Source organism: Coenobita brevimanus, chromosome 1 (genome assembly GCF_032717465.1).
Source record: "Coenobita brevimanus isolate Jiangsu-jjx chromosome 1, ASM3271746v2, whole genome shotgun sequence".
NCBI lineage: Eukaryota > Metazoa > Arthropoda > Malacostraca > Decapoda > Coenobitidae > Coenobita > Coenobita brevimanus.
In genome coordinates this window covers 31,908,235-31,932,125 of record NC_136954.1, presented here as the reverse complement: position 1 = coordinate 31,932,125, position 23,891 = coordinate 31,908,235, and the positions used below count along the sequence as shown (strand labels likewise).

The 23,891-nt window shown below is 43.1% G+C and overlaps 1 protein-coding gene across 1 annotated transcript; it reads right to left on the bottom strand.

Annotated features, from left to right (window-relative positions):
- On the bottom strand, positions 1 to 22,054 carry LOC145393040 (glutamate receptor 1-like). Its single transcript, XM_080267411.1, has 7 exons — positions 21,947 to 22,054; positions 13,758 to 13,868; positions 13,534 to 13,645; positions 11,089 to 11,183; positions 2,327 to 2,572; positions 1,977 to 2,086; positions 1 to 196 (listed from the first exon to the last, which is right to left on the bottom strand). The coding sequence occupies exons 1-7, from the start codon at positions 22,052 to 22,054 to the stop codon at positions 1 to 3; spliced, it is 978 nt and encodes a 325-aa protein (XP_080123537.1).
- Positions 22,055 to 23,891: the final 1,837 nt, after the last annotated feature.

Here is a 23,891-nt window from a genome sequence, read left to right as displayed (position 1 = left end):
TCAAAGGGTCACCGGCCAATGACCGAGAGTCCCACCGCTGAGCCACGGCACCCCCGGAACCAACAGCCGCAGCCCAGCGACGGTTCTGCCTCCACAGAGGGTCCCTCTGCAGAGGTCTGCACACTGCGGTGGTGCCGAACCACCATGACCCCCACCACTGGCCAAGACAATAGCCCAAGGGCACACCCAGTCCTTCCTGTTGCAACTTATGCGTGGTAAATTATGAGAATTTTGATGAATGTGGAAAAGTCCAAGCCATTTAAAGCCAAATGATAGCATAGAGAGAGACAGGAGAAAACGAAAGAAGAAGTGATAGAAAAAGAATAGTGCCTTGTAAAATTAGTTGAGGCAACGACTGGACCCAAGGAGGGGGGAGAGAGGAGAGCAGAATGGACTTGAAGGCCATCTTGCAACCAGGCCTCCACGTCTGTGGAGGGAATGAAGGTACCCTGCTAGAGCTCCCCACACATCAAGCCCCAGTCGATGCCCCCGAAGCCTCCCACGACGCGACGGCAACAAGCAAAGGAACGGAAGAGAGAGAGAGAGAGAGAGAGGGGATGGATGAAACACACACACACACACACACACACACACACACACACACACACACACACACACACACACACACACACACACAAACTAATCCCATTTAGCCATACATTCTCTTTTTCTGCCTGTCTCTCCGATAAACATGGATTCACCAGTTATTATAAACAGTAAAGCCGAACCATCTCTACATAAATAAAATTAAAATAAATAAACATATGGTACACTAAACATCAGAAGTCCTGTCGCCTCTCCTGCTTTTCTCTCCATGGGGTTCGATAATCAGTCCAGTGAATCAGCGGCAACCAACATCGATGATTTGGTATGGCACCGGTATAAAGTCATCAGAGTCGGGTGCTATGGATTCACCACACTGATTTTCAAAGCTCATGATGGGCAGAAGTGACAGGACTTTTGATGGAGACTGTACATAAAGCCTGTATGGTTGATGTATGTTTCTCGCTGCTCTTCAGATATGGTTTTTAAACGTATGTGGTAGGTGGGGGCGCTCACCATCCACTCACTCGATCCAGTGCTGCTTTGGGTGTCTGTCCTTTCCTCTCTTCCATCCTTCCTCATCTCTCTTTCTTTCCTTCATTTTTTCCATTTTCTTCTGCCTATTGGTGACTTTACACTCCCTCTCCTGTCTTTCTTTCCTCTTCCTTCTGCCTATGGGTAGTTCTACACTGAGTGACATGCCAAATAGTTTCCTGTACCCTACACCAGGAAACCATTTACAACGCTGGGTGGTAACCATATAACCAAATTACGGCGCCTGCTTGTTTAGTAGGTAATTAAGGTGGTCCAGTCGGACTGAGCTTGTGTAGGTTTATATCCAAGGGATTGTTGGGGTTTATTGCTCACGTAATGCCCCTCAGGGATGAGTGAGGCTGGTCACTCTCATCTTAAATGTCAGGACCAACTTGCCTAGCCCCGGGTTCCTACGCTCCTCATGGGGCGACATAGGATTGGATGATGGATGGATGGATATAATTATCATGAAGCCTATCTATAAATATTTACGTCAGACCAACTAGAAAAACACAGGCCATAAACCCAGTATAGTCAATACAATACTCCAGTTGTACCTAACACTGCATAGAAATCAATCCTCTGTTGCATGTATTCCCCAGGGTGAACCTGAGACCATGACTTTGTATGTGTTTGTCTGTCTCTCTCTCTTTTAGGATTCTTTAGACCAGCAATTATCAAGTAAGTCTTTCTACTAACATAAAACCCAGACAACTGAGAAATAACCGTAATATATGTACGGTCTGTGTATCAGCATTAATAATTCTCACCTGTTCAGGCCAGAATTCCGTCACCCTTTAATACCTGTAATCATGGAGCAAGTCTTTCCATTAATATTTAAACCAGATCTCGTAGGAAAAAAAAAAATGGTTATTATCTGCATGATGTATGTAGCTCACCTTGGGCAGATATCGACCCCTTGTTGCATGAACGCCCCCAGAGTGAACCACAGACTGTTGCAGATGCTGAAGTCGTTGCTGACACCTGACTTGCCGTACATCTCTATCACCTGCCAGAGAAAGGGGAGGGGAGGATATGGCTACATATGTTACTATTATTATTATTATTATTATTATTATTATTTTATTATTATTATTATTATTACCAGTTACACCCCGTGTGTGTGTGTGTGTGTGTAAAGTTGACAGCCCGTCGACCGAGGCTCAGCATTCCTTTTACACATCAGTTACTTCCCTAACCAAAGTAACCATCACCTCACCCGTATATATTATTCCCCTAACTACCTCACCTTCCACTCGCTGGGGCTGAATCTGCTGACGAGGAACAGGACGATGGAAACCCCGACGTAGGCGAAGACGATGCAGGTCCAAATCTCGAGGGAGAGTGGCGACATGAAGCTGAACACTCCGGGTTTCTCCTTGGCGGGTTTCTTGATCATGATGGAGATGCCTTGGGTCATGAAGGGCTTGGTGAAGTCGATTACCTGTTCCCTCGAAGATGTGATGGTTAGTGGCGCGATCGCTATGTCCGCCTCCTGTTGCCCAGAGAAAATGTATGAGTTTGGAAGTATGTTGGAGCCTTTTTAACGAAGCAAAATCGAAAAAAAGAAAAACATTAATCATCATCATAACAGTAATGTATCGTGATGCAGACAATTCTCTGTGATGCCGATAATTAATTGATAAACAAACCGTTTTGCGTTATGCTCCACTATACCCCCCACACACATATCAACCCCCTTTACAGCAGTACAGACATACGCAGACCCCCAACACTTTCCAGAGTCACCATCTCCCCCCCCCCTTCTACACATACAAAACACACACACACACACACACACACACACACACAATTCATTCACTTTCACACAACCCCTCTCCTCCCCAGGACACACTGATATCTTCCGTTTATTTGCTATACACTACTTATTTCATTAGGTCCACGGAACCGCTTATATTACGACACAATAAGCGCCCGCCATTAACGAATATACTCGTACAGTAAAGGAAGAACTTATCTTTCTCAATGCTCAGCACTTCAGCCAGTCATGTCCCTCTTTATACAGGTTGGGGTTTCATTCATAAATTACGTGTGCTTCTTATGGCTGTTACCGAAAATCTCCACACGCTAAATTTTGACATACGTTCCACTTGGTAAACTGTAACATACGTACAGTAGTGAGGATTTAGATCCAGTCTAGATTAGCTCCATCAATTCGAGGAAGTCAGACATCCTCCTTATCCTCATAGTGTTGTTTCTAGTTTACAAGCCATGTTGCTATGAAATTAAGTTAATCTTCTCCTCTTAGTATTATTATTTATACTCCTGCTTTCCTTTTATTATTATTGTTTAAGAGTGCTGTGGTGGGGCATGCAGAAGAGGTGTGTGGTGTGAGACGTGTGGGTGGTGGTGTAAGAAAAGGAAGTGAATGGTGGTGCGAGGAAGTAAGTATGGCTGTGGCTGAGAAGAGACGTGCATATGAAGTGTGGCTACAAAGGAAGGATGAGGTGTCCTATGAGAGGTATAAGGAAAAGAGGAATAGGGCGAGAAGGGCTGTGCGTGATGCTAAAGTGGCAGCAGATGAGAGGTGGGGTAGGCGTCTGATTGAGAATTTTCAACGGAATAAGAAAATGTTCTGGAAAGAGGTTAAAAGGGTGCGAAACTGAGAGTCTGGGAAGGAAGAGCGAGTAAAAGCAGAGGATGGAAGGATGTTAACTCAGATGGATGCAGTAAGGAAGAGATGGGCAGAGTATTTTGAAAGATTATTAAATGTAGAGGAGGAAAGAGTGGCTGAGACTGTGGCGGATGGAAGGGTGCAAGGAATAAATGTGTTGGGAGAGTTGAATGATTCTTTGTTCACGAAGGAGGAAGGGGAGAAGGCAGTAAAGGAGATGATAACAGGGAAAGCTGCAGGTATGGATGGGTGTGCTGTGGAATGCCTGAAGGATGGTGGAGTGACTATTGTTGACTGGTTAGTAAGACTGTTGAATGTGTGCTTTGTGAAAGGTATGGTGCCAATTGACTGGGCAATTGCTTGCGTGGTCCCGTTGTATAAGGGCAAGGGTGATAAGTATGAATGTACTAGCTTTAGGGGTATAAGTCTGTTGAGTGTTGTAGGTAAGGTGTATGGTAGAGTGTTAATTATGAGAGTTAGAGAGGGTACAGAGGGAGTGATTGGTGATGAGCAGTGTGGCTTTAGGAGAGGGAGGGGATGCGTGGATCAGGTGTTTGCTGTGAGACAAGTGTGTGAAAAGTATTTAGCGAAAGGCAAGGATGTGTTTTGGGCATTCATGGATTTAGAGAAAGCGTATGATAGAATTGATAGGTATGCTTTGTGGACTGTTTTAAGATTGTATGGACTTCATGGTAGGTTACTAAAAGGGGTGAAAAGTTTTTATGTAAATAGTAGAGCGTGTGTAAGAGTGGGAAATGCTGTGAGTGATTGGTTTCCCGTGAGAGTGGGGCTGCAACAGGGATGTGTGATGTCGCCTTGTTTGTTTAATATTTATATGGATGGTGTTGCAAGGGAGGTGAATGCAAGAGTTTTAGGTGGAGGCCTGAGTCTGGTGAATGATGATGGTGGAGAGTGGAATCAGAAGCTGCTGCTATTTGCAGATGATACTGCACTGGTGGCTGATTCAGAAGACAGATTGAGACAGTTGGTAGAGGAGTTTGGAAGGGTGTGTGATAGGAGGAATTTGAAAGTAAATGAGAATAAGAGTAAAGTGATGAAGTGTACGAGGTTGGTATATGGTAGGAGGATGAATATAGTTCTGAATGGTGAGTTGCTTGAGGAGGAAGAGTGTTTTAAATATTTAGGGTCACATGTTGCTGTGGATGGAAGAATAGATGCAGAAGTGATGTTTAGAATGGATGAAACAGGAAAGGTGCTGGGAGGAATGACAAAAGTGTTTAGATGTCGTTCGCTTAGAATGGATGTAAAGAGAAGGCTGTATGAGGGTGTTGTGGAACCGACTGCGTTATGTGGGGCTGAAACATGGAATATGGGTGTAGCAGAGAGGAAAAGTTTGAATGTAATGGAGATGAGGTGTCTGAGGAGTATGCGTGGAGTGACGTGTATGGATCGAGTGCAAAATGGTGAAGTGCGAAGGAGAACTGGAGTTGTTCGGGAGATGGCTGGTAAAGTTGAGCAGAGGGTGTTGCGATGGTTTTGGCATATGGAGAGAATGGATAATGAGCAATTGCTGAAAAAGATAACTAGATCTGATGTGAGAGGTGTAAGGCTGAGAGGGAGACCACGAATGGGATGGATGGACAGTGTGAAGAAAGCGCTGGATGCGAGAGGGATGTCTGTTGAGCAAGGAAGAGTGGCTGTGCGTGACAGAAATAAATGGAGAGAAATTGTGAATGAATAAGTGATGACGCAACCCTGAGGGGATATTCTCCGCATTTGGTCTGATCAGCTAGTCAGGTCAGTTGCGGGTAAGGGGATGGGTCTATTATGATGTGGCAGGGGTAAACCAGCTCTGCTGTCGGGCCCTGCTGCGGATGTCACTGATTGCACTGCGCAGTTGACCCTTGTGCGGTGTGGTGCGGTGAGGATCTGTCCCTTCTCCCCTTTGGGGCTAAGATGCGAATGAATGTGTTTGAATGGATGAGTAAATGGGGAGTGTGTCGTCCTGTCTCGGCTACCTCCCTTTCCTTGGGGGAAGCATACTAGGTATATAGAAGTAGATTATTATTATTATTATTGTTATTATTTTAATTACTGATCTTCCTTTTCCTTTTCTTCCCCCTGTTATCTTTCCTCTGTCCCCTCTTGTTATCGTTATTACCCTTCACTTCTTTTCCTCCTTCCTCTCTGTTTTTTTTTTTTCTGTTCGTATTCACCTTTCCTCTGCTCGTTTCCCCCCTCCCTTTTGCTCCTGTTCCACTCTTACATTCTTCTTCGTCCAACGCCTTCACTTCCTCACCTCCTCCTCTTTCTCTACATCTCTCTGTTCCTTCTCCACCTACTCTCCTCCTCCTCTTCCTCCTCGTTTTATTCCTTCTTTTGTCATGTTACACTACCTCTTCCCACTTTCACATCTTCCTCCTCTCGTCCCCTTTCTTCTCCTTCTCCTACTTCCATTTGAGGGTTATTTCACAGCAGTATCTGACACTGATCGGTGGATATTTTCTTCCTTTAGTGCATTAGGAGTCCACAGATGAAAGCTATGTCTTGCCGTAAATTAAGCTCATTCACATAGTTTCGACTTGAAAGAGTTCACTTAATCATACAGTGGAGAAAAGAGGAAAAAAATTCACGTTAAAACAGCGCACAGAATATAACCTTAAATCAATATAAGGTACCGCTACGGACACCAGTCTGTTGACTCGCCCATGATAACAGGTAGACACCGAGTAATGACTCTCGAAACCTAGTAACGGGATCCCAAGACCTTAACAAATTCCTCTGAATACAATGTTCTAGGTGAAGTACTGTATTCTCTATGATGTGGAACGATATTCCTGGCTGCAGCTATGCATTGTAATACTAAAGTTAACAGACTAAATGATATTTAAACAGATAAACTGCAGTGGCTTTCTGTTATCTTGTTTTTGTTTTTTCTTGGAGAGAACCATTTGTGGGCTCCTGGCCTTTGGCTCCTTCTTCCTTGCATTAAAAAAATCGTAAATTATAAACGTGACAGTTGAGGTAATCAAGATAAATGACTAATAAAAACCAATGATTCCACTTTAGCTGTATATCACCAGAGTGGGCAGTAACGTAACTGCCTCCATCCCCAAAGGAACTAACAGCCAGAATCGAGCTCTTACCACTGAACGCACATTATTACATTACAACAGAACAGCGTTTCATAACCTTTTCCCACCTCAACACCCCCTCTGTAATAAGGTCTCAGTCCAGCACCCCTCTACATCTGGTTACTGGGACTGCAGTTGCTACACTACTGCAGGGTTAAAGTGAAGTGAAGTACTGCCTAACAGTTTACTTTATAGTCTCAAAAAAAAAAAAAAAAAAAAAAAATCAAGGATGCCAATACTAAGCAAATTCAGTAAGAAAAAATATAATGCAGCATTTTCCAGCACCCCCTAAAATTGATTTCAGCACCCCCTGGGGGTGCTAGCACCCCAGGTTAAGAAACGCTGCAATAGAATATATAACCCCCGGTACTTTAACACATGCCCCCACGCATCTATCCAGTTATTGAAATATAAGTTACATAATGTAGCAACTGGGGCTACACAATAGGAAAATTACAATTAACTACCAACTTAGTATAACGTACACCCTAACAGTTCTAATTCATGACTAATATAAATGTACTGGTAAACAGTAGCTATGCATAATAGATAAATACCTTCCAAGCGTGAAATCATGATATCGTCCTGATCAAACAAATCAGCCACATTCTCACCAAAGCAGGTGGACACTGACCTCAGGCCACTCACTCACGCTCACGGTCACACTAGCGGAGTACACTAAACAAATAACAAACTAGATCCGCACTGGAAACTAGGTAACCTTCACCATTAACCGTGATATATGTATGATCTGTAAACATGTGAATCTTTTTGTGTATTATATACGTTATGTATTACATTTTTATTTTATTCATCTAAATCGTTATATCATTTTCGTATTACTCTCTACAGAAAAATTTCAGAACAGAGACTTGGTTTATTCGAGTTGTCTTCGTCACGAACAACCTTGATACTTTTCTACACAAACTGTCACAGGCAACGCTGAATTCACAGTTTATATATTATTACCTTCGGTTATTATATATTTTTAAATTATTAATATTACGGCAAAGATTCCTGGGATTTGCATGGTGAATGAATGGGTTATGTGGCCCACTTCTTTGGGCATACTGTTGATTAGTTCTCCGACTAACGTATTTTTTCTACTCCAGGCTTGCTGTACCCTACCAAACCCCACCTGCAGGTGTTAAAAGGGCGGGACGATGATGATGATGATGATGATGATGATCTAAATACGTTACTATTCGTAATTTTAAAAAATTTGCGAACAGTATAAATATTCCTACAGTACACTCCCCACAATGATGGTTGACGACAGTATAAATAATATTGTCTAGTACACTGAACGTAAATAAATTATCATTAATACAGTGATAAAGACATTTTAAGTCATCAGATTTGGGGGCCTCTCATCAAACCTTGTGAGATGGACCCAGGATAACATCTATCTATTTATCTATTCAAACATCAGTATTCATTTATATCCACTCATCCAATGTCACTTCTATCTGACCTTGCATCGTGTGTGTGTGTGTGTGTGTGTGTGTGTGTGTGTGTGTGTGTGTGTGTGTGTGTGTGTGTGTGTGTGTGTGTGCGAGAGAGAGAGAGACTAATTTGACTGACGTTTCGTCTTTCTTTTCAAAGGGGATTATTCGGATTGCATATTTTATTTCATTCATTCGTTCATCATCTAATCCTGTGTTGCCCCATGAGGAACAGAGAAGCCCGGGTCTAGGCATGTTGGTCCTGACATTTAAGGTGAGTGACCGGCCTCACTCATCCCTGAGTGGCATTACGTGAGCAATAAACCTCAACCATCCCTTGGATATAAACCTGCATAGGCTCAATCTGATTGGAGCGCCTTAATTACCCACTAACCACCAGGTGCTATAATTTGGTTACGTGGTTACCATACAGCATAGTAAATGACTTCCTGGTATACAGGAAACCATTTGGCTTGTTACTTAGTGTAGAGGCACCCGTAGAGCAGCACTACATCGAGTGAGTGGATGGTGAGCGCCCCCACCATATATAAAATAAAGGCTCTTTCTTTTTTTATCTCATTCACAAGCATGTCAGGAATCCAACATGGCAAGAATAATTTTGGTCTGTCTATCTATCTATTGCCAGACGCCTCAATCCCGTTCGGGGTGGCCACAAACAAATCGCCTCCACGTCGCCCTGTCCCCCGCCATTTCACTGCCCTGCTGCCAGCTCACACACCCCTCTCTCATATACCTCTCCACCCCATCCCTCCATCTCATCCTCGGCCTCTCCCTCCCTCTCCCCCCCTCCACCTCACTCACATACATTCTCTTCGTCAGTCTTTCATCCTCCATCCTCTCCACATGGCCAAACCACTTCAGTGTATTCCTCATAACGCTTCCTATCACATCCACATCCACACCACAATACTCCTTTATATCCTCATTTGTCAGCCTATCTCTCCATGTGACTCCACAGGCTCCTCTCAAATAACTCATTTCCACTGCTCTCACTCTTGACTTGTGTCCTTCCAACAACGTCCAAGCTTCACTTCCATACGTTAGAGTTGGTATCACAATACTGTCATGTAGTAACTTTTTCACTTCCATGCTCACTTCCCTGTTTCTTATCACTGTTTTCAAGGAACCAGCAACCTTTCTTCCCTGCTGTACCCTTTCAAGCACTTCACCCTCCAAACCTCCATCCTTACTCATCACGCTACCCAAGTACTTAAACACACTCACATTTTCCAATTTCTCACCATCCAACCTCGCTGTACATTCACTGACTTCACCTCTCTCAAAGACCATCACTTTACTCTTCCCTACATTCACCTTTAGATTCCGTTTCTTACACACTCTCCCAAACTCATCCACCAAGCCTTGCAGCTCCCCTTCGTCCTCACTCAACAACACAGAATCATCTGCAAACAACAGTACAGGGAGTTTCCAAACACTACCCTCTCTCACCAAGGCCACTCCAACGTCCACTACCCTACCTTGTACCTTTTATTACTCCATCCATGTACAGATTGAACAACCATGAAGACATGACACATCCCTATTTCAACCCAACCTTCAAAGAGAAAAATTCACTCAGTTCACCATCCACACGCACTGCAGCCTTAGCACCATCATACATACTCTTCACAACATTCAGCAACTTCTCATCTACTCCATATAATCTTAATACTTTCCATAATCCTTGTCTATCCACCCTGTCATATGATTTCTCCAAATCCATGAAAGCCACATACAACTTCTTTCCCTTCTCTAGAAACTTTTTCACTAAAGATCCAAGAATGAATATCTGATCTACACAACCTCTTCCCTTCCTAAAGCCTCCCTGTTCTTCTCCAACTAATTCCTCTTTTCTTTCTCTAACTCTGTCAATAAGTATCCTACCATACACTTTTCCTATTATATTAAGAAGACAAATGCCCCTATGATTACCACACACTTCTTTTTCCCCTTTTCCTTTGTACAAGGGAATAATTATACCTGACTTCCAATCCTCCAGGACTCTACCTTCTTCCCAGGCCAATCTGCACATCTTCCACATCCATTCTACTACTATCTCTCCCCCATGCTTCAGCATTTCACCACACACTCCATCAATTCCTGGGGCTTTCCCCAATTTAACTTTCTTCATTGCTTCCACAACTTCTATCCTACTGATTTCTTCCTGACTTCTCACCTCCCTTCTTCATCCAGCCATTCCCCAGCCACTTATACTCGCATTACTTCCATCCTCTATGTTCAACAATTCCTTAAAGTGTTCTCTCCATCTGCTCACTTTTTCTCCCTTCTCCACTAGTAATCTACCATTTTTGTCTTTCACTCCCCTGCTAACTTCACTTCCACCCTGTCTTACTCTCTTCACCTCTTTCCAGAACATTTTCTTACAGTCTCTCCACTTTACACTTAAATTCCTTCCAAATTCCTCATCCACTCTCTTCTTACTCTCTCTCTTACTAATCTTTTCACCTCTTTCTTTCTACATACAACTCTCTCTTCCGCCTCTCAACTTCTTCCTTGCCAGGTTATAATTATACACTGTAACCTAGGTGAGGGGGATTTCTCTCTCTCTCTCTCTCTCTCTCTCCCAGACGGTTTTTATTTAAACTTTAGGAGACTTCTTGTAATGTAAGGTTAAATGACGGCAATATAGTACCACTAGTTCTATAACTTTCTCCAAAGCTGAATAGGGCCTCAACTTAGTCTGAAGATGTAAGACGAAACTTAAACTTACATCATGTGAGAGAATTATTAAAAAGAAAATGAAGAAGAGAAAACCAATGGAGGGTAACTGAAGTAAAACTAAGGCCACACTGACCTGTCTCACCAGCTCCCCCACCATGCCGTCCCAGCCACCGTACTGGCCATCGTTCTGGCCACCGTACTTGTTGTCCTTCACGAGTTGCAATGTGTCTGGAAAAAAAAATCCCGTGAGTAAATAGGTTAACAGATACACAGGCTAGCATTAACAAGAGAATATGATTATGAGATATATAAATTACTGGGCACCACAGGTGTTCTTCAAAGTTGTTAATATCTAGGGAAAAAAAAAAAAAAAACTGTGGGTAAGTACATTAACAAGAGGAAATCGATAAGGAAACAATATGTGATCTACAGATAATACAATAACCTTCACACGCTGCAATGTGTCTTGCGGGACACAGACGAGTGAGTAACAGATTAATGGGAAAGAAGACACCAAGTGTACAATAACATAACTATGCGACAAAGACAAAACCCTACAAGCAAAGAAGAAGATGCCATTATTAAACAGGATCACCCAAGCAGCCCGTACCTCCACTGAGGCAGCACCATTCCCCTTACATGTATTTCAGACTTTTTTTTTTACTTTTTTTTCAAACAAATTTATTCACGTCCTTCTGATATTCCTGTCATTATACGAAACAAAATAGTCAGAGGTTACAATAAACTAAGAGGGCAATCACTGTTGTGAAAGAAATTCCTAAAGCGCCATAAATATATCCTGCATCTCCAACACGAAAACGAAGTAACTGCCACTAAAGACAAAGAAATTTATGTCTCCTAAAATAACACTTGCACAATCTATAAACGCTTTCACTTATTCTGCACAATCACAGGACGATTCTATTCGGCTTAGAGAAATTTTGCCCGTCAAAGAATTGATACCTCACGATTAACCTTGTGTGGTAGGTTGTGCCAACCATCATCCACTCACTTGATGTAGTGCTCCCTACTTATCCATCACCTGCTTCATTCTTCTTGTGTCTGCCCTCTTCTCTTCCTATTTCTCCCACCTTTTTCTCCCATCTTTCCTGTCGATTTTTCTTTTTCAGGTGTCTTTACATTGAATGACAGGCATCATGGTTTCCTGTAAGCCAGGAAACCTTGTACAACGCTAGGTGGTAGCCATATTATCAATTGTTACGTGTTCCCTACGTGTCAACAAGTGGACTGGCGTAGGGTTAATGTCCCTCCCCTTAAAAAGACAAATGGCCACCCTTTACGGGATTATGGCGTCTAGGTCGTTATAGATAGATACATGGGCAATTAACCTTTACACAGGTAGAAACTTCCTCAACTGAACAAAATACTACGGAATTTTCATGAATATAATAACAAAATGCGTCCAAGTCATCGACAATATTAAAACACACGTTAACTCTTTACCTCTGACATCTCCATTTAAGTACTTAAAAACCGAGTGTTTTTGTTGTATATTATTTTTTCTTTTGTTCCCCCCTCACTTTCCCTCCCAACTCCTTTTTCCCCCTCTAGCCTACACACCCAGTGACCGCCTCAACACTCCGGGGGTATAATAACTGTTGAGGGCCAAACAGCTACGGGTACACGACACCTATCAGAGGGCAGCCAGGGTTGGTGTGTAAGAGGGACGTTCTGAAAATTCCCTGTCAAGTGGAACCGGTTTTACGTTGAAACGGCCCCAGCAACTGAACCGCGTCACGTAGCCAACAAGAACTCCGCCCCCCCCCAACCCCGACATACCATGCAAACATTCTCTACGACTGTAAAAATGCATAAATATCAATCTCCAACAAAACAATCCGAAAATACACAGGTTCCTTAGAAGTTGTAAACCTACGAAACCCTTTACCTCTAATATGGTAACTTCATTACGTCAAAAACCTTAGGTTGATAACTTTCGTCAGATGTAAGCCAGAAAATACCAATGTGCTCTCAGAAATTAAAAAAAATAATAAGAAATAATTCTTTACCTCAAACACCAAAAAATGAAGTATTATAAACAGAACTGAAATCTGCTTACACAGATACCTCATGAAATAAATTGATCAAGACGAGAACCTCTTAAATTTATTACCCCTAAAAATACACTGAAAAATCAAATATCTATCTATCTATTGCCAGACGCCTTTAATCCCGTATGGGGTGGCCACAAAAAAAAAACTGCCTCCATGTCATCCCGTCCCCCGCCATTTCACTACCCTGCTCCCAGTTCACCCCCCCCCCCTCTCATATACCTCTCCACTCCATCCCTCCACCTCAATCCTTGGCCTCCCCCTCCCTATCCCCCCCTCCACCTCACTCACATACACCCTCCTCGTCAGTCTCTCGCTCTCCATCCTCTCCTTATGGCCAAAATTCAAATACTCACAATTAATTCTGAGGAAAGAGGTCAAGAGGTCTCCAGCTTAGCCTTTGTAGCGATCATTCCCAGAAATTTACCCTCAGATACCCCAGAAATACTATGTTATCCTCTAATACCTTCCCATTTTCCAGCACAAGCCCCCAAACTCATACTCACAGTTAATTCCGAGGAAGGATGCCAAGAGGTCAGCGAGGTCTTTAGCGTATCCCTCGTAACGATCATTGCCAGTGTAGTTACCGTCCTTCCTTATCATCAAGAATGGCTTTTCCTGTGATGAGAGAAAACGGAGCCGCTATATTATCCCATGGAACATGAGATCCACATGCTTACTCGTATTTTTCATTGATAGAGAGAGAATGGGGAGGGGGAGATACACGCACCAATATGGATGTAACGATGTAAGATCTGTTAGCCATCACCCGGTCAGTCATGTGGCTCGTGTACTTGACCGCCACTGTTTCCAGCCCTCGGGTGTCGCTCCACGTCCCGATCTGAAAGAGAAAGAAAAAAATGAGAGAATGAATGAATGAATGAACTATCTATCGCCAGGCAACAAAAGCCATGCGACTCAAAGCAGAAAATTATAACGCTAGAGGAAAGTGGTAATTCAGTTAACTACGTAATTATACGACAAAGGAAGGAGACGGGTAATTATGAACTGCAAAGGACATTCAATTTACTAAGAAAGGGCATAAGACGTGTAACTGATAAAAAGAGAGATTAACACACACACACACACACACACACACACACACACACACACACACACACACACAGCCTTTTGTTCGGGTCGCTCCTCAGGTGGATGGTAAGTGCTCTTGTTGCTTCCGCGGACGATTTTATTCAGCTTAATACAGACTCTTCAGACTTAAGGGATTCGATCGTATAAACTCTTCACGAACCCCTTCCTTCCTCGAGGCCCATCCTTGGTTGGAGAATATTGTCTGTCCGTCTCTCAACGTATGTAAGGTCTGTGTGAACGAAGTACTGATCTCTGTGTAACTCTGCCGCCTCCTCCTCCAGTCCCTATCTCCATCCATTCCTTCCTCTATCCTTCTCCCTCTTATCCTAATCTTTAGTCCTCTCAAACAACTCTCTTCCACTCCTCTCAACCTTCACTTGTGTCCTTCCAACAAGGATGCGCAAATTGCGGACAAGTGATTATCCAGGTGTAATAAGCAAAATAAATCACTTAGATAAAGGTGCTTGAGAGCCACCTAAGCTGACGTGAATACCACCTTACAGGTTGCAATGTGCTGACATGAATACCACCTTACAGGCTGCAATGTGGACAGCCGAGGAGGCTTCGTTGCATCTCCTCCTCAGCAATTTCTTTTGCATATTACGACTCAAAATTTGCCTGTATGCTCTTTATATCGCTAACATATCGACATAGTTTGTATCATCAAAACACAGGAGAATATCGAGGCGTAGTGTGCAGCCTAAGTTGCTAAAATGAAGTGCTAGGAAGTAACCGTGACCACTTAAAATACAGGCGTAGACCTCTTGACTGGTATGTTTCTAAGAGATGAATAAAATAACCTGTCGTACGCTTGAAGAAACCAATTACTTTGTTACTTGGAGAAAATGTTATTCGTGATAGATTTTAACATTTTTGATGTGCCACTTTTCCCTGTGTACAGCTGACCTACTTAGTCCCGTGACGAGTTGCCCATTATATTTTCAAGCTTCTCTGTACGAATTTATACAACTTTGGACGGATATGTAGGAATCAAAGGGTTAACTAAGGCTGTCTAAATCCTCAAGTTAAAAGTCTCACCTATATTGAAAAAAGTAATTTAGTTAGAAAAGATAAAACAAAAAAGGGCCACGGGAATGAAGGTGGCACGTAAACTACCTGTCGCTGGGGGAAATATAATGCAAAGTAGTGAATGACGGGGAAAGGGATGATACCGTGACTTGTTAGCTTGTCATATCACAGGGTTGCATTCCTTAGCACCTCTTCCTTAGCGATTTATTTTTGGAATGGCTGGTTAACACCCTTCTGTACGTTATCAATGCAGAGTATGGCGATATCAGAATGCCTTACGTAACACGGGTATGGTCAGTACGGTGTAACAAGCAAAATAAGTTGCTCAGGAAAGGGTGTTAGGGAGCTTCCTTAGCCGACGAGAATACGGGTCCAAGCAGCATTGGTTAGTTCGTGACACTTCTTCTTAGCGACTTACTCTGCACATAAAAAAAAAAAAAAAAAAAATCCCAATATCCTCTTGACTGTTACTGATGCCAACTATGCCAATATAAAAACGATATATGTGGCGTACAAAGACAAATCGCTAAGGAAGAGGAGCTACGAAGCCTCCTGTGCTACCCAGAATACAGACCTAAGTCCATAATAGCATAAAGTGAAGAGGGTGGCCGGGGCTGGTGAATGCCAGAATTATACAGAAGGTTGTGTTGGCGGAGAGAGACACAGACCCGTTGACAAGACTCGGGTTCATGTTGGTGCTGGGACAAGACATGATGCTGGGGGTCTGTATTCAGCTGGCATCTTAACTCTCAGCCTCCTGTGACTCACTCCTAGCTCAATAACGACGTCTGGCATTGGTTGAAATAAAGATTGTTGAACCAAGCACGTGAGCTCTCAGGGTGGCAGGACTATAACATTTTACTATTTCCACAGATCTCTCTAAGTATATCTACCTGTCGATCTATCTGTCTATCTACCAATTTATCCATATACCTATCGATCTTTTTATCTGTTTATTTATCTAACAAGGGTTGACAAATTTCGAGGACAGAGAGGAATCCATAACATTTTACTACGTATTTTCAAAGATTCTCTCTCTCTCTCTCTCTCTGTATATATATATATATATATATATATATATATATATATAAATATATAAATATATATATATATAAATATATCTATCTAAAGAGTAAACTAATTTGCAGGATAGACACGACTCCAAAACATTTTACTGTTTTCACAGACCTCTATCTATCTCTACACATCTCTCTCTATATCTCAGTGTCTAAACATACACACACCAGACGTCTGTCCTACGTTGAAAAATGTCGGCTTGTGGTAAGGAAACCAAACACATCACCGTACAAAAACAGATAATGGGAATTACTTATCAATTCTTTGCCATGAGAGGTCCATCTAAATACCGGTAAAGTAAGTCGCCTGGTGGCAGCAAGAGTTAAATAAGGAAATACGGTATACGGTGTGGAAGGGGCTAAAAATGTCGCCAGGGATGGAAGGGAACGACTGACGCAATGACCACCTCGGCACGACATTATTCTGAGCACGACCACTGACGACATGCTGCTAAATTCACGACGACAGCTGAATGGGGAGGGGGAAGGTGGAGGCAGACAAGGGGTGGGACGATGGAATGACTGTGAAGGAGGAAGATGGACAAAGAGAAAGAAACGGAGGAAGAGGTGGACAGAATGGCAGTGTAAACGGAGGAAGAGGTGGACAGAATGACAGTGTAAGCAAAAAACCCAAGAAAAAAAACGACAAAACGACGATAAAACTTAGAATTAACAGTGAACGAGTAACAACATATAGCCTACATGAGCATGAAAAATGGAAACCTTTGAGAGTCACACCCACCCCAAGTATCCACCACATCAGCACATCCCTGAGGGTGTTCTTTGTCTTTAGACACATCACAAGCACCTCAGACACACACCAGACGCACAAGCATACCAGATAAGCTACCATTACCCACTCTACTCTCCATGAGAGAGAGAGAGAGAGAGAGAGAGAGAGAGAGACTCATCCTTCAGAAAGGTACAGTGACTCAGTGACAGTAAGGGACACACGTTGGATTTGGTGGTCCGTACTACTTGGGACAGAAAATTATAAAAACAAGAAAATAAACTGTTGGAAACACTGACACTTTTGTGGAACAATGGAAACAACGTGAAATGCAAAATAAAATTATAAAAGGCAAAAAGAAATAGTGAAAAAAAAAACAAATATGAAAATGAAAAATAATTCAACAAACAATTGGCGCTCAAATAATAAAAAATCATAAAACAAGGAAATATGAAGTATGAAGAATGGAAAACAAAATACGAACATAAAGATTAAAAAACAGACACCACAAATAATGCGATGAATAAACAATTATGTAATACATCTTTAAAAAAACGTAGAAGTTATGTAACTGGTAAGAAAGAGCAAACAGATAGCAAAGACCCCATCAAAAGACACACACACACACACACACACACACACACAGTCATCCTCAAAGACAAGAGCGGTGAGTGATTCTAATAAAACTAAACGAACTGAGACATAGAAAGAAACTAGAACAATGAAAAACACCAAACAACAGCATGGAAAACCCTTGTCAGCCTACGAGTAAAGCCCGGTGAATAATATTTGATACAAGACGAAGGCAGGACCAAACACAAAACTAGGAAAATTATATAGAACGGCATTTTAAAAAGAACCCAAAACTGTCAGCCTGAAAGTAATGCTCAGCGAATTATTATGATACGTATAAAATTATGCATGAGTTACAGCACGAGAAAGTAGAAAGAAAATCGAAAAAAAAAAAAAAAACTAAGAACACTGAACCACGAAATCTAGAAAAACTACCAGCTGAGGGGACGGTAAAAATCAAAACCAAATTCAGTAATGTAAACCCTGTAACCGACAATAAGAAAATATAAAAAATATAAAAAACATAATATAAAAGTAATATAATACTAGGCATGGGGGAAAACACGCAAGAAAGTATAAAGAAAAGGCAAACAAATAAGAAAAGAAAATTAATGTCAGCCTAAAGGTTAAGCCTTGTGAACGACAATAATAGATTGAGTGGCAAGAACGTAACGCGAAACTCTGGACCAAATATACACTAAATACTAACTAAAACACACACACACACACACACACACACACACACACACACACACACACACACACACACACACAAATAACACCCAACAAAAACAATCAAACATCAGAGTTAGGCAAGAGTTAAAGCGTGTTGTAGCTGTTTGTTATTGTTGCAACCACAGGCTCTTCTGAATTTAAATTGGGCTAACTGCAGGCTGAATCTGCGCAGCTCGCCATCCTTCCAGCAGAGGACAGTGATGGAGTTAAGGATCGTTTGTATATTTAGGCAGCAGAGCCGGCTATATCGGTGCCACACGGGCAGGCGTCCCTCACCAGCCTTGTGAACGACAAAAATAGATTCTACGCGACCAAACCAGAAGCATAAACGATTCAAAGGAAATTCCCATGTAAAACAAGATCACGATAAAAAACGAAAAACACGATAAAATATAAAGAAAAGTACAAACACAACCACGAAAAAAATGAAGAAAACACAAAATCATGATTAAAAGAAGAAAATAGCAAACAAAACCACGATAAAACGAAAATAAAAACACGAAAACGAAATAAATAAAAACGAAGATACAAAAACAAAAGCACGGTTAAAACGAACAAAAATAAATCCACGATAAAAACGATGAAAAATACAACCACGATGAAAACGAAGAAAAATAAAACCACGAAAAAACGAAAGATAAATAAACGAAATCACAATAAAAACAAAAAAAACAAGAGCACAAAAAAAATTATAAAAAGACACGATAAAAACGGAGACAAAAAAATAAACAAAAGCATGATAGAAAAAAAAAATCAGCAAAAATAATTCTGCTTCAAGTTATGTCTCTGTGAAGGCCAATAATACATCCTAAGCGAACACGATGGAGCATAAACGACCGAACCTCCCGGAAAAAGGGATAAAAACCGATAACGTGGGTGATTAATAACACTTAAGATGGAGGGAGAGAGGGAGGCTGGGACGGAGAAAAGGGGGGAGGCTGAGGGGGAAAGACAAAGAGGAAGTGAAGAGGAGGAGGTTGGGATGGATGGATGGAAGGAGAGAGAGAGAGAGAGAGAGAGAGAGAGAGAGGGAGGCTAGGAGGGAGATTAGGAGGGAGAGACGGAGGTAGACTCGGAGGGAGGGGCGGAGGGAGACTAGGAAGGACAGACGGAGGAAGGCTAAGATGGATGGAAGGTGAGAAAAAGGGAGGATAACAGGGCTGAAGGGAGAGAGGAGGGAAACCGATGAGGGAGAAAGGATGACTGGCAGGGAGAGAGAAAGGGAGGGAAACTGATGACGGACAAAGAGAAGCTGACAGAAAAGAAGGGAGGATGTGCAAGGTGGGAGGACTGAAGGAAGGAAGGAAAAAAGGAAAGGGGAAGGCTGGCAGAGAGGGAAGAGAAAGGAATGAGAGAAGGAAGGATGGAAGGTGTGAGGGATGGAGTGGGGCTGGGAAGGTGGGAGATGGGAGGGGAGGAGGTAAGACTAGTAGGCGCAGATAGAGAGAAGAGAGGAACGGAGAGGAAGGTGAAAGAAAAGTTGAAGGAGAGGAAGAGACGGCTGGAGTAGAGGGAGAGAAGGTTGAAGTAGAAGGAGAGAAGGCTAGGGTAGAGGGAGAGAAGGCTGAAGTAGAGCAAGAGAAGGCTGGAGTAGATGGAGAGAAGGCTTGAAGAGGAGGGAGGGCTGGGGTAGAGGGAGGAAAAGTGGAAGAGAAGGAAGGCTGGAGGAGAAGAGAAAGAGAAAATGACTGCCGAGAGTGGATTGTAGTAGGGTGGGTGGATAAGTAGTGTGGATGGGGAGTGGATGGGTGCTGTGAATAGGCAATGAGTGGGTGGATGAGTTTTGTAGATGGGGGAGCTGCTGGGTGGATGGGGAGTGGGAGGGTGGAAGGGGTGGATGAATGGTGTGAATGAAGAGAAGGTCGGTGGATGGGTGGTGTGGATGGGAACCGGATAGATGGATGAGTGAAATGGATGAGGAATGGGTGGTTGGAGAAAAGAGGCGTGGTTGGATGGATGAGTGGATTAGAAGTGGGTGGGAGGATGAGTAGTGTGGATGGGTTGTATGGGTGGGGGATGGGTGGGTGGATGAATGGTGTGATGGGGAGTGATTCCAAACGCGGGTGTGGATATATGGCGTGGATTGGAGGGCAAGTGGGTGGATGAGTGATGTGAATAAGAGGTCTAGGAGTGGATGAGAGAATAGATGAATGGATGGGTGGTGTAGATGGAGGAGTGGGTGGCTGGCTCAAGGGGTGGTTTGGAGACTGGGGGGAGATAAGTGGTGTGGATGGGTGGATGAGAGACTGGGTGGGAGGAAGTGTGGACATGAAAGTGGACGGGGGAGTGTATAGGTGGCAGAGAATGGATAGGGAGTCGGTAGTGTGGATGGGGGAGCGGGGGAATGAGTAAGTGGGTGTGGATGGGGGAGTCGGTTGTGTGGATGGGGGAGTCGGTTGTGCGGATGGGGGAGTAGGTAGTGTGGATGAGGGAGTGAGTGGGTGGATGGTGTGAATGGAGCAGTGTTCTGGTGGACTGGTGGTACGGAACTGGCATTGGGTGGATGGATAGGTGAATAGGTGGATAGAGTGGGTGGATGGTAACCCGGTCAACGAGAAGACGCCATTTTACACCATTCTTCCTGCCTCCAAACGATTTTGTTCAGCTTAGCAGTGACTCCTTGAACTTGAGGGGTGAAATAAAGGTACCATTAACTCCTTCACCGATACAAGTTCTTTCTAATTTGAATTAAATCGCCACGTACCAGCAAGAAAGAAGAATGACGTACTAGGGGTGACGTGGTTAATCCATTCAGGATGGTGAGGACTTAAGCGATTCTTGCCTCAATAGTTCATTCTTATTTTGACACTGATTTTTCTCTTGCGGTTTATTTCACGTTGCAAAGTAGCAGAAAAATACACTACTATGGCTCTACATTCTTATGCCAAAGCGCTTCTTCTTGACTAGCACCATACTCAAGAGTTAATCTCTTGTTTCAGCTTAGCATTCAAGACGGAGAGATGGACAATTTGCGGCCAGGTTAAAGTGAACATAATATCCGTGTTTCTTCAACTCAGGAGAGAGACCTACTCGTACAATAGTACTGAAGAGTTAATGAACACTTACATCCTCTTGCATATCATTTACACGTGTTACTAGCAAAGTGGTATGTATGATACCACGTGTACGAATACCTGTATTAACTCCTACCTTCTGACGAGTAATAAGTTCATTCTTGCCACTTCCGGACGATTTTATTCAACATGGGATTGGACCTTGTAGTGAAAGTGTTAATTAGAACTACCTCTAAACCCTCCAGCTTGAAAAGTATCTGCTCTGATGAAAATCGTCCGGTGATTGCAAGAGATTAAACAATACGTCATGAGACTGAAGGTGTTATTGTGTCAAATACAGAAATTTAATAGTGAAGATGAGATGCTCCCAGGGCTAGGAGAATACAGGCTGGGATGGGCTTTGGACCTGAATTAGTGGATAGGAGAGCTCTGAAGTTGGCAGGCAGGGTTTTTAAAAGGAAGGCAAAGGTGAAATTTTGAAACAGCTATGAAAATGAAGAAGTGAATTCTGTACTGCCATGCAATGCAAAGTCCCCTACCGGATGATAACCATACATATGTAATTGACCTTGGGAGTAGATGGCTGGTTGTTGCGCACGACACACCGTCATGGTATGGGGAAAAATTGTGTGAAGTTATATCAAAATCTGTCCATGCATGTGAAGATTACAGAGCGGACACGAAACTGCAGAAGGACGCACCCGATCTTGTTTGAGCCCCAAGTGTGACCTTGACCTTGGGAGTAGTTGGCTGGTTTTTGCACCTGACACACCCTCATGGTATGGGGAACAATTGTGTGAAGTTATATAAAAAAATGTCCATACATGTGGAAGTTATAGAACGGACACGAAATTGCAGGAGAACTGACGTACTGACGGAACCGTGCAAACCTAGTCACCAACCGGGGACTAATAAGCAGGTGGCTTTTAGAAATGGACAGGTGGGTGGGTGAGTGACTTTTTGGATTTATGTGAATGAGTTCTGAAGTTGGTTGGCAGAGATTAACATCTTAATCCGAACCCTATTTTTTCCCCATTATTCCTGTGACGAGATCATTTTGCTAAAAGGAGATACGGCTTATCAAACTGTTGCAGTCAGTTATAGCCTTCTTAAACCCCCTCCCCACTAAACGTCCTTTTTAAGATTAATGAAATTGGCCAAAGGTAGGGAAGTATACATAAAGAACACGTCACAGGGTCAATGGGGGGGGGGAGGTGAATGTGTATGAATGAATGTAAATGTGCATGAGTGAATGAGCTCTAGAGATAAATATGAAGGTGGTCTTTGTCGATGGGTAAGCGTGTGGCCGAGCTTTGGAAAGAGAAAATGGATGATTTGTGGTTCTGGATAGCAGGCTTCTTAAAATATCTGGAGGTACACAACAGGATAACAGCCAGTTTGCTTTCATCTAACATAACTGAGTCACGCTCGTCTCTTACATACTAAATGGCGGTAGCGTGAAATTGGCGACTCTTAGTTTTAAGACAGGAATGAGTCACCTTGATAACTAGTCAAATTTATCTCCTAACTTAGCTTAACGTAGTCATCAACTGACATGAGAGGGGTTATGAATCTTCGTCAGGTAAAAAAAAAAATTACAACCCAAGATTTAGTCCACAGGTGGGTTCTGGAGGTTGGTTAGGGGAGGCGGGGAAGGCTATGAGGGAGGGCGGCTTGAGGGGGGAATCAGCGGTGTCCTTGGTGTGTCGGGTGTGAATAACAGCGCCACTGCTCAATACTGTGGCTTGGGGACCAGCTGGGGGTAAAGCCGTGTATATTAATGGTGTGGAAGGAAAATGCCAGCCCACCCCCATCACGCCAGGTTACCCTCCTCTCCCTCCCCCCCCTCCTCCTCTCTCTCTCTCTCTCTCTCTCTCTCGGTTCCTTCATCACTTTCTCGAGTCTTTCCTCCCTCCTACAATCTCTCTCTCTCTCTCTCTCTCTCTCTGGTGTTTCGTTGATTTTACGTTTATTGTTTGCAAATAATTCTCTCTCTCTCTCTCTCTCTCTCTCTCTCTCTCTCTCTCTCTCCACGATATACATACAAGCAAATGTTGTCTGTTTATACCTGAAGGGGGTCCAGGTCGGGCCAGATTTGTTGTACCCTAATAAAAACGCCATTTCATTGTACGGGCATTATTCTTCCACGCACAACCACCACCACTCTCCTCCTCTTCCTTCTCCTCCTACTCCTCCTCTAGCCCCATCATCATTATGCTACACATCGCCATGACCATCACCATCACAATTTTATCACCACCCTCATCTTCACCACCCTCATCTCCTCATCCTCAGTCTTTTTTCTCCCTTCACCAAAATAAATTTCTCGATTTTTCCATTCATCCCCAGATCCCTCTCTCACTCCTCTCACTTCTGCCATTCTTCACACGATCCCTCTCTCCTTTCTCGTCCTCGCCCTCCTCCGGCCCTACTTCCTTCTCCTCGCCCTTTTTTCTTTTCCTAGTCCTCCCGTGTCCTCCATCCTTTCTGTTCCTCCTTCCTCTTTCCTCTGCCCTGTTCCTTCCCCTTCTTCCATCTGTCTTTCCATCCCTCCTCCTCTCCTCTCGATCCCTCCGTCCTTCCATCCTTTCTCCTCTCCTCTCCATCAATCCTCT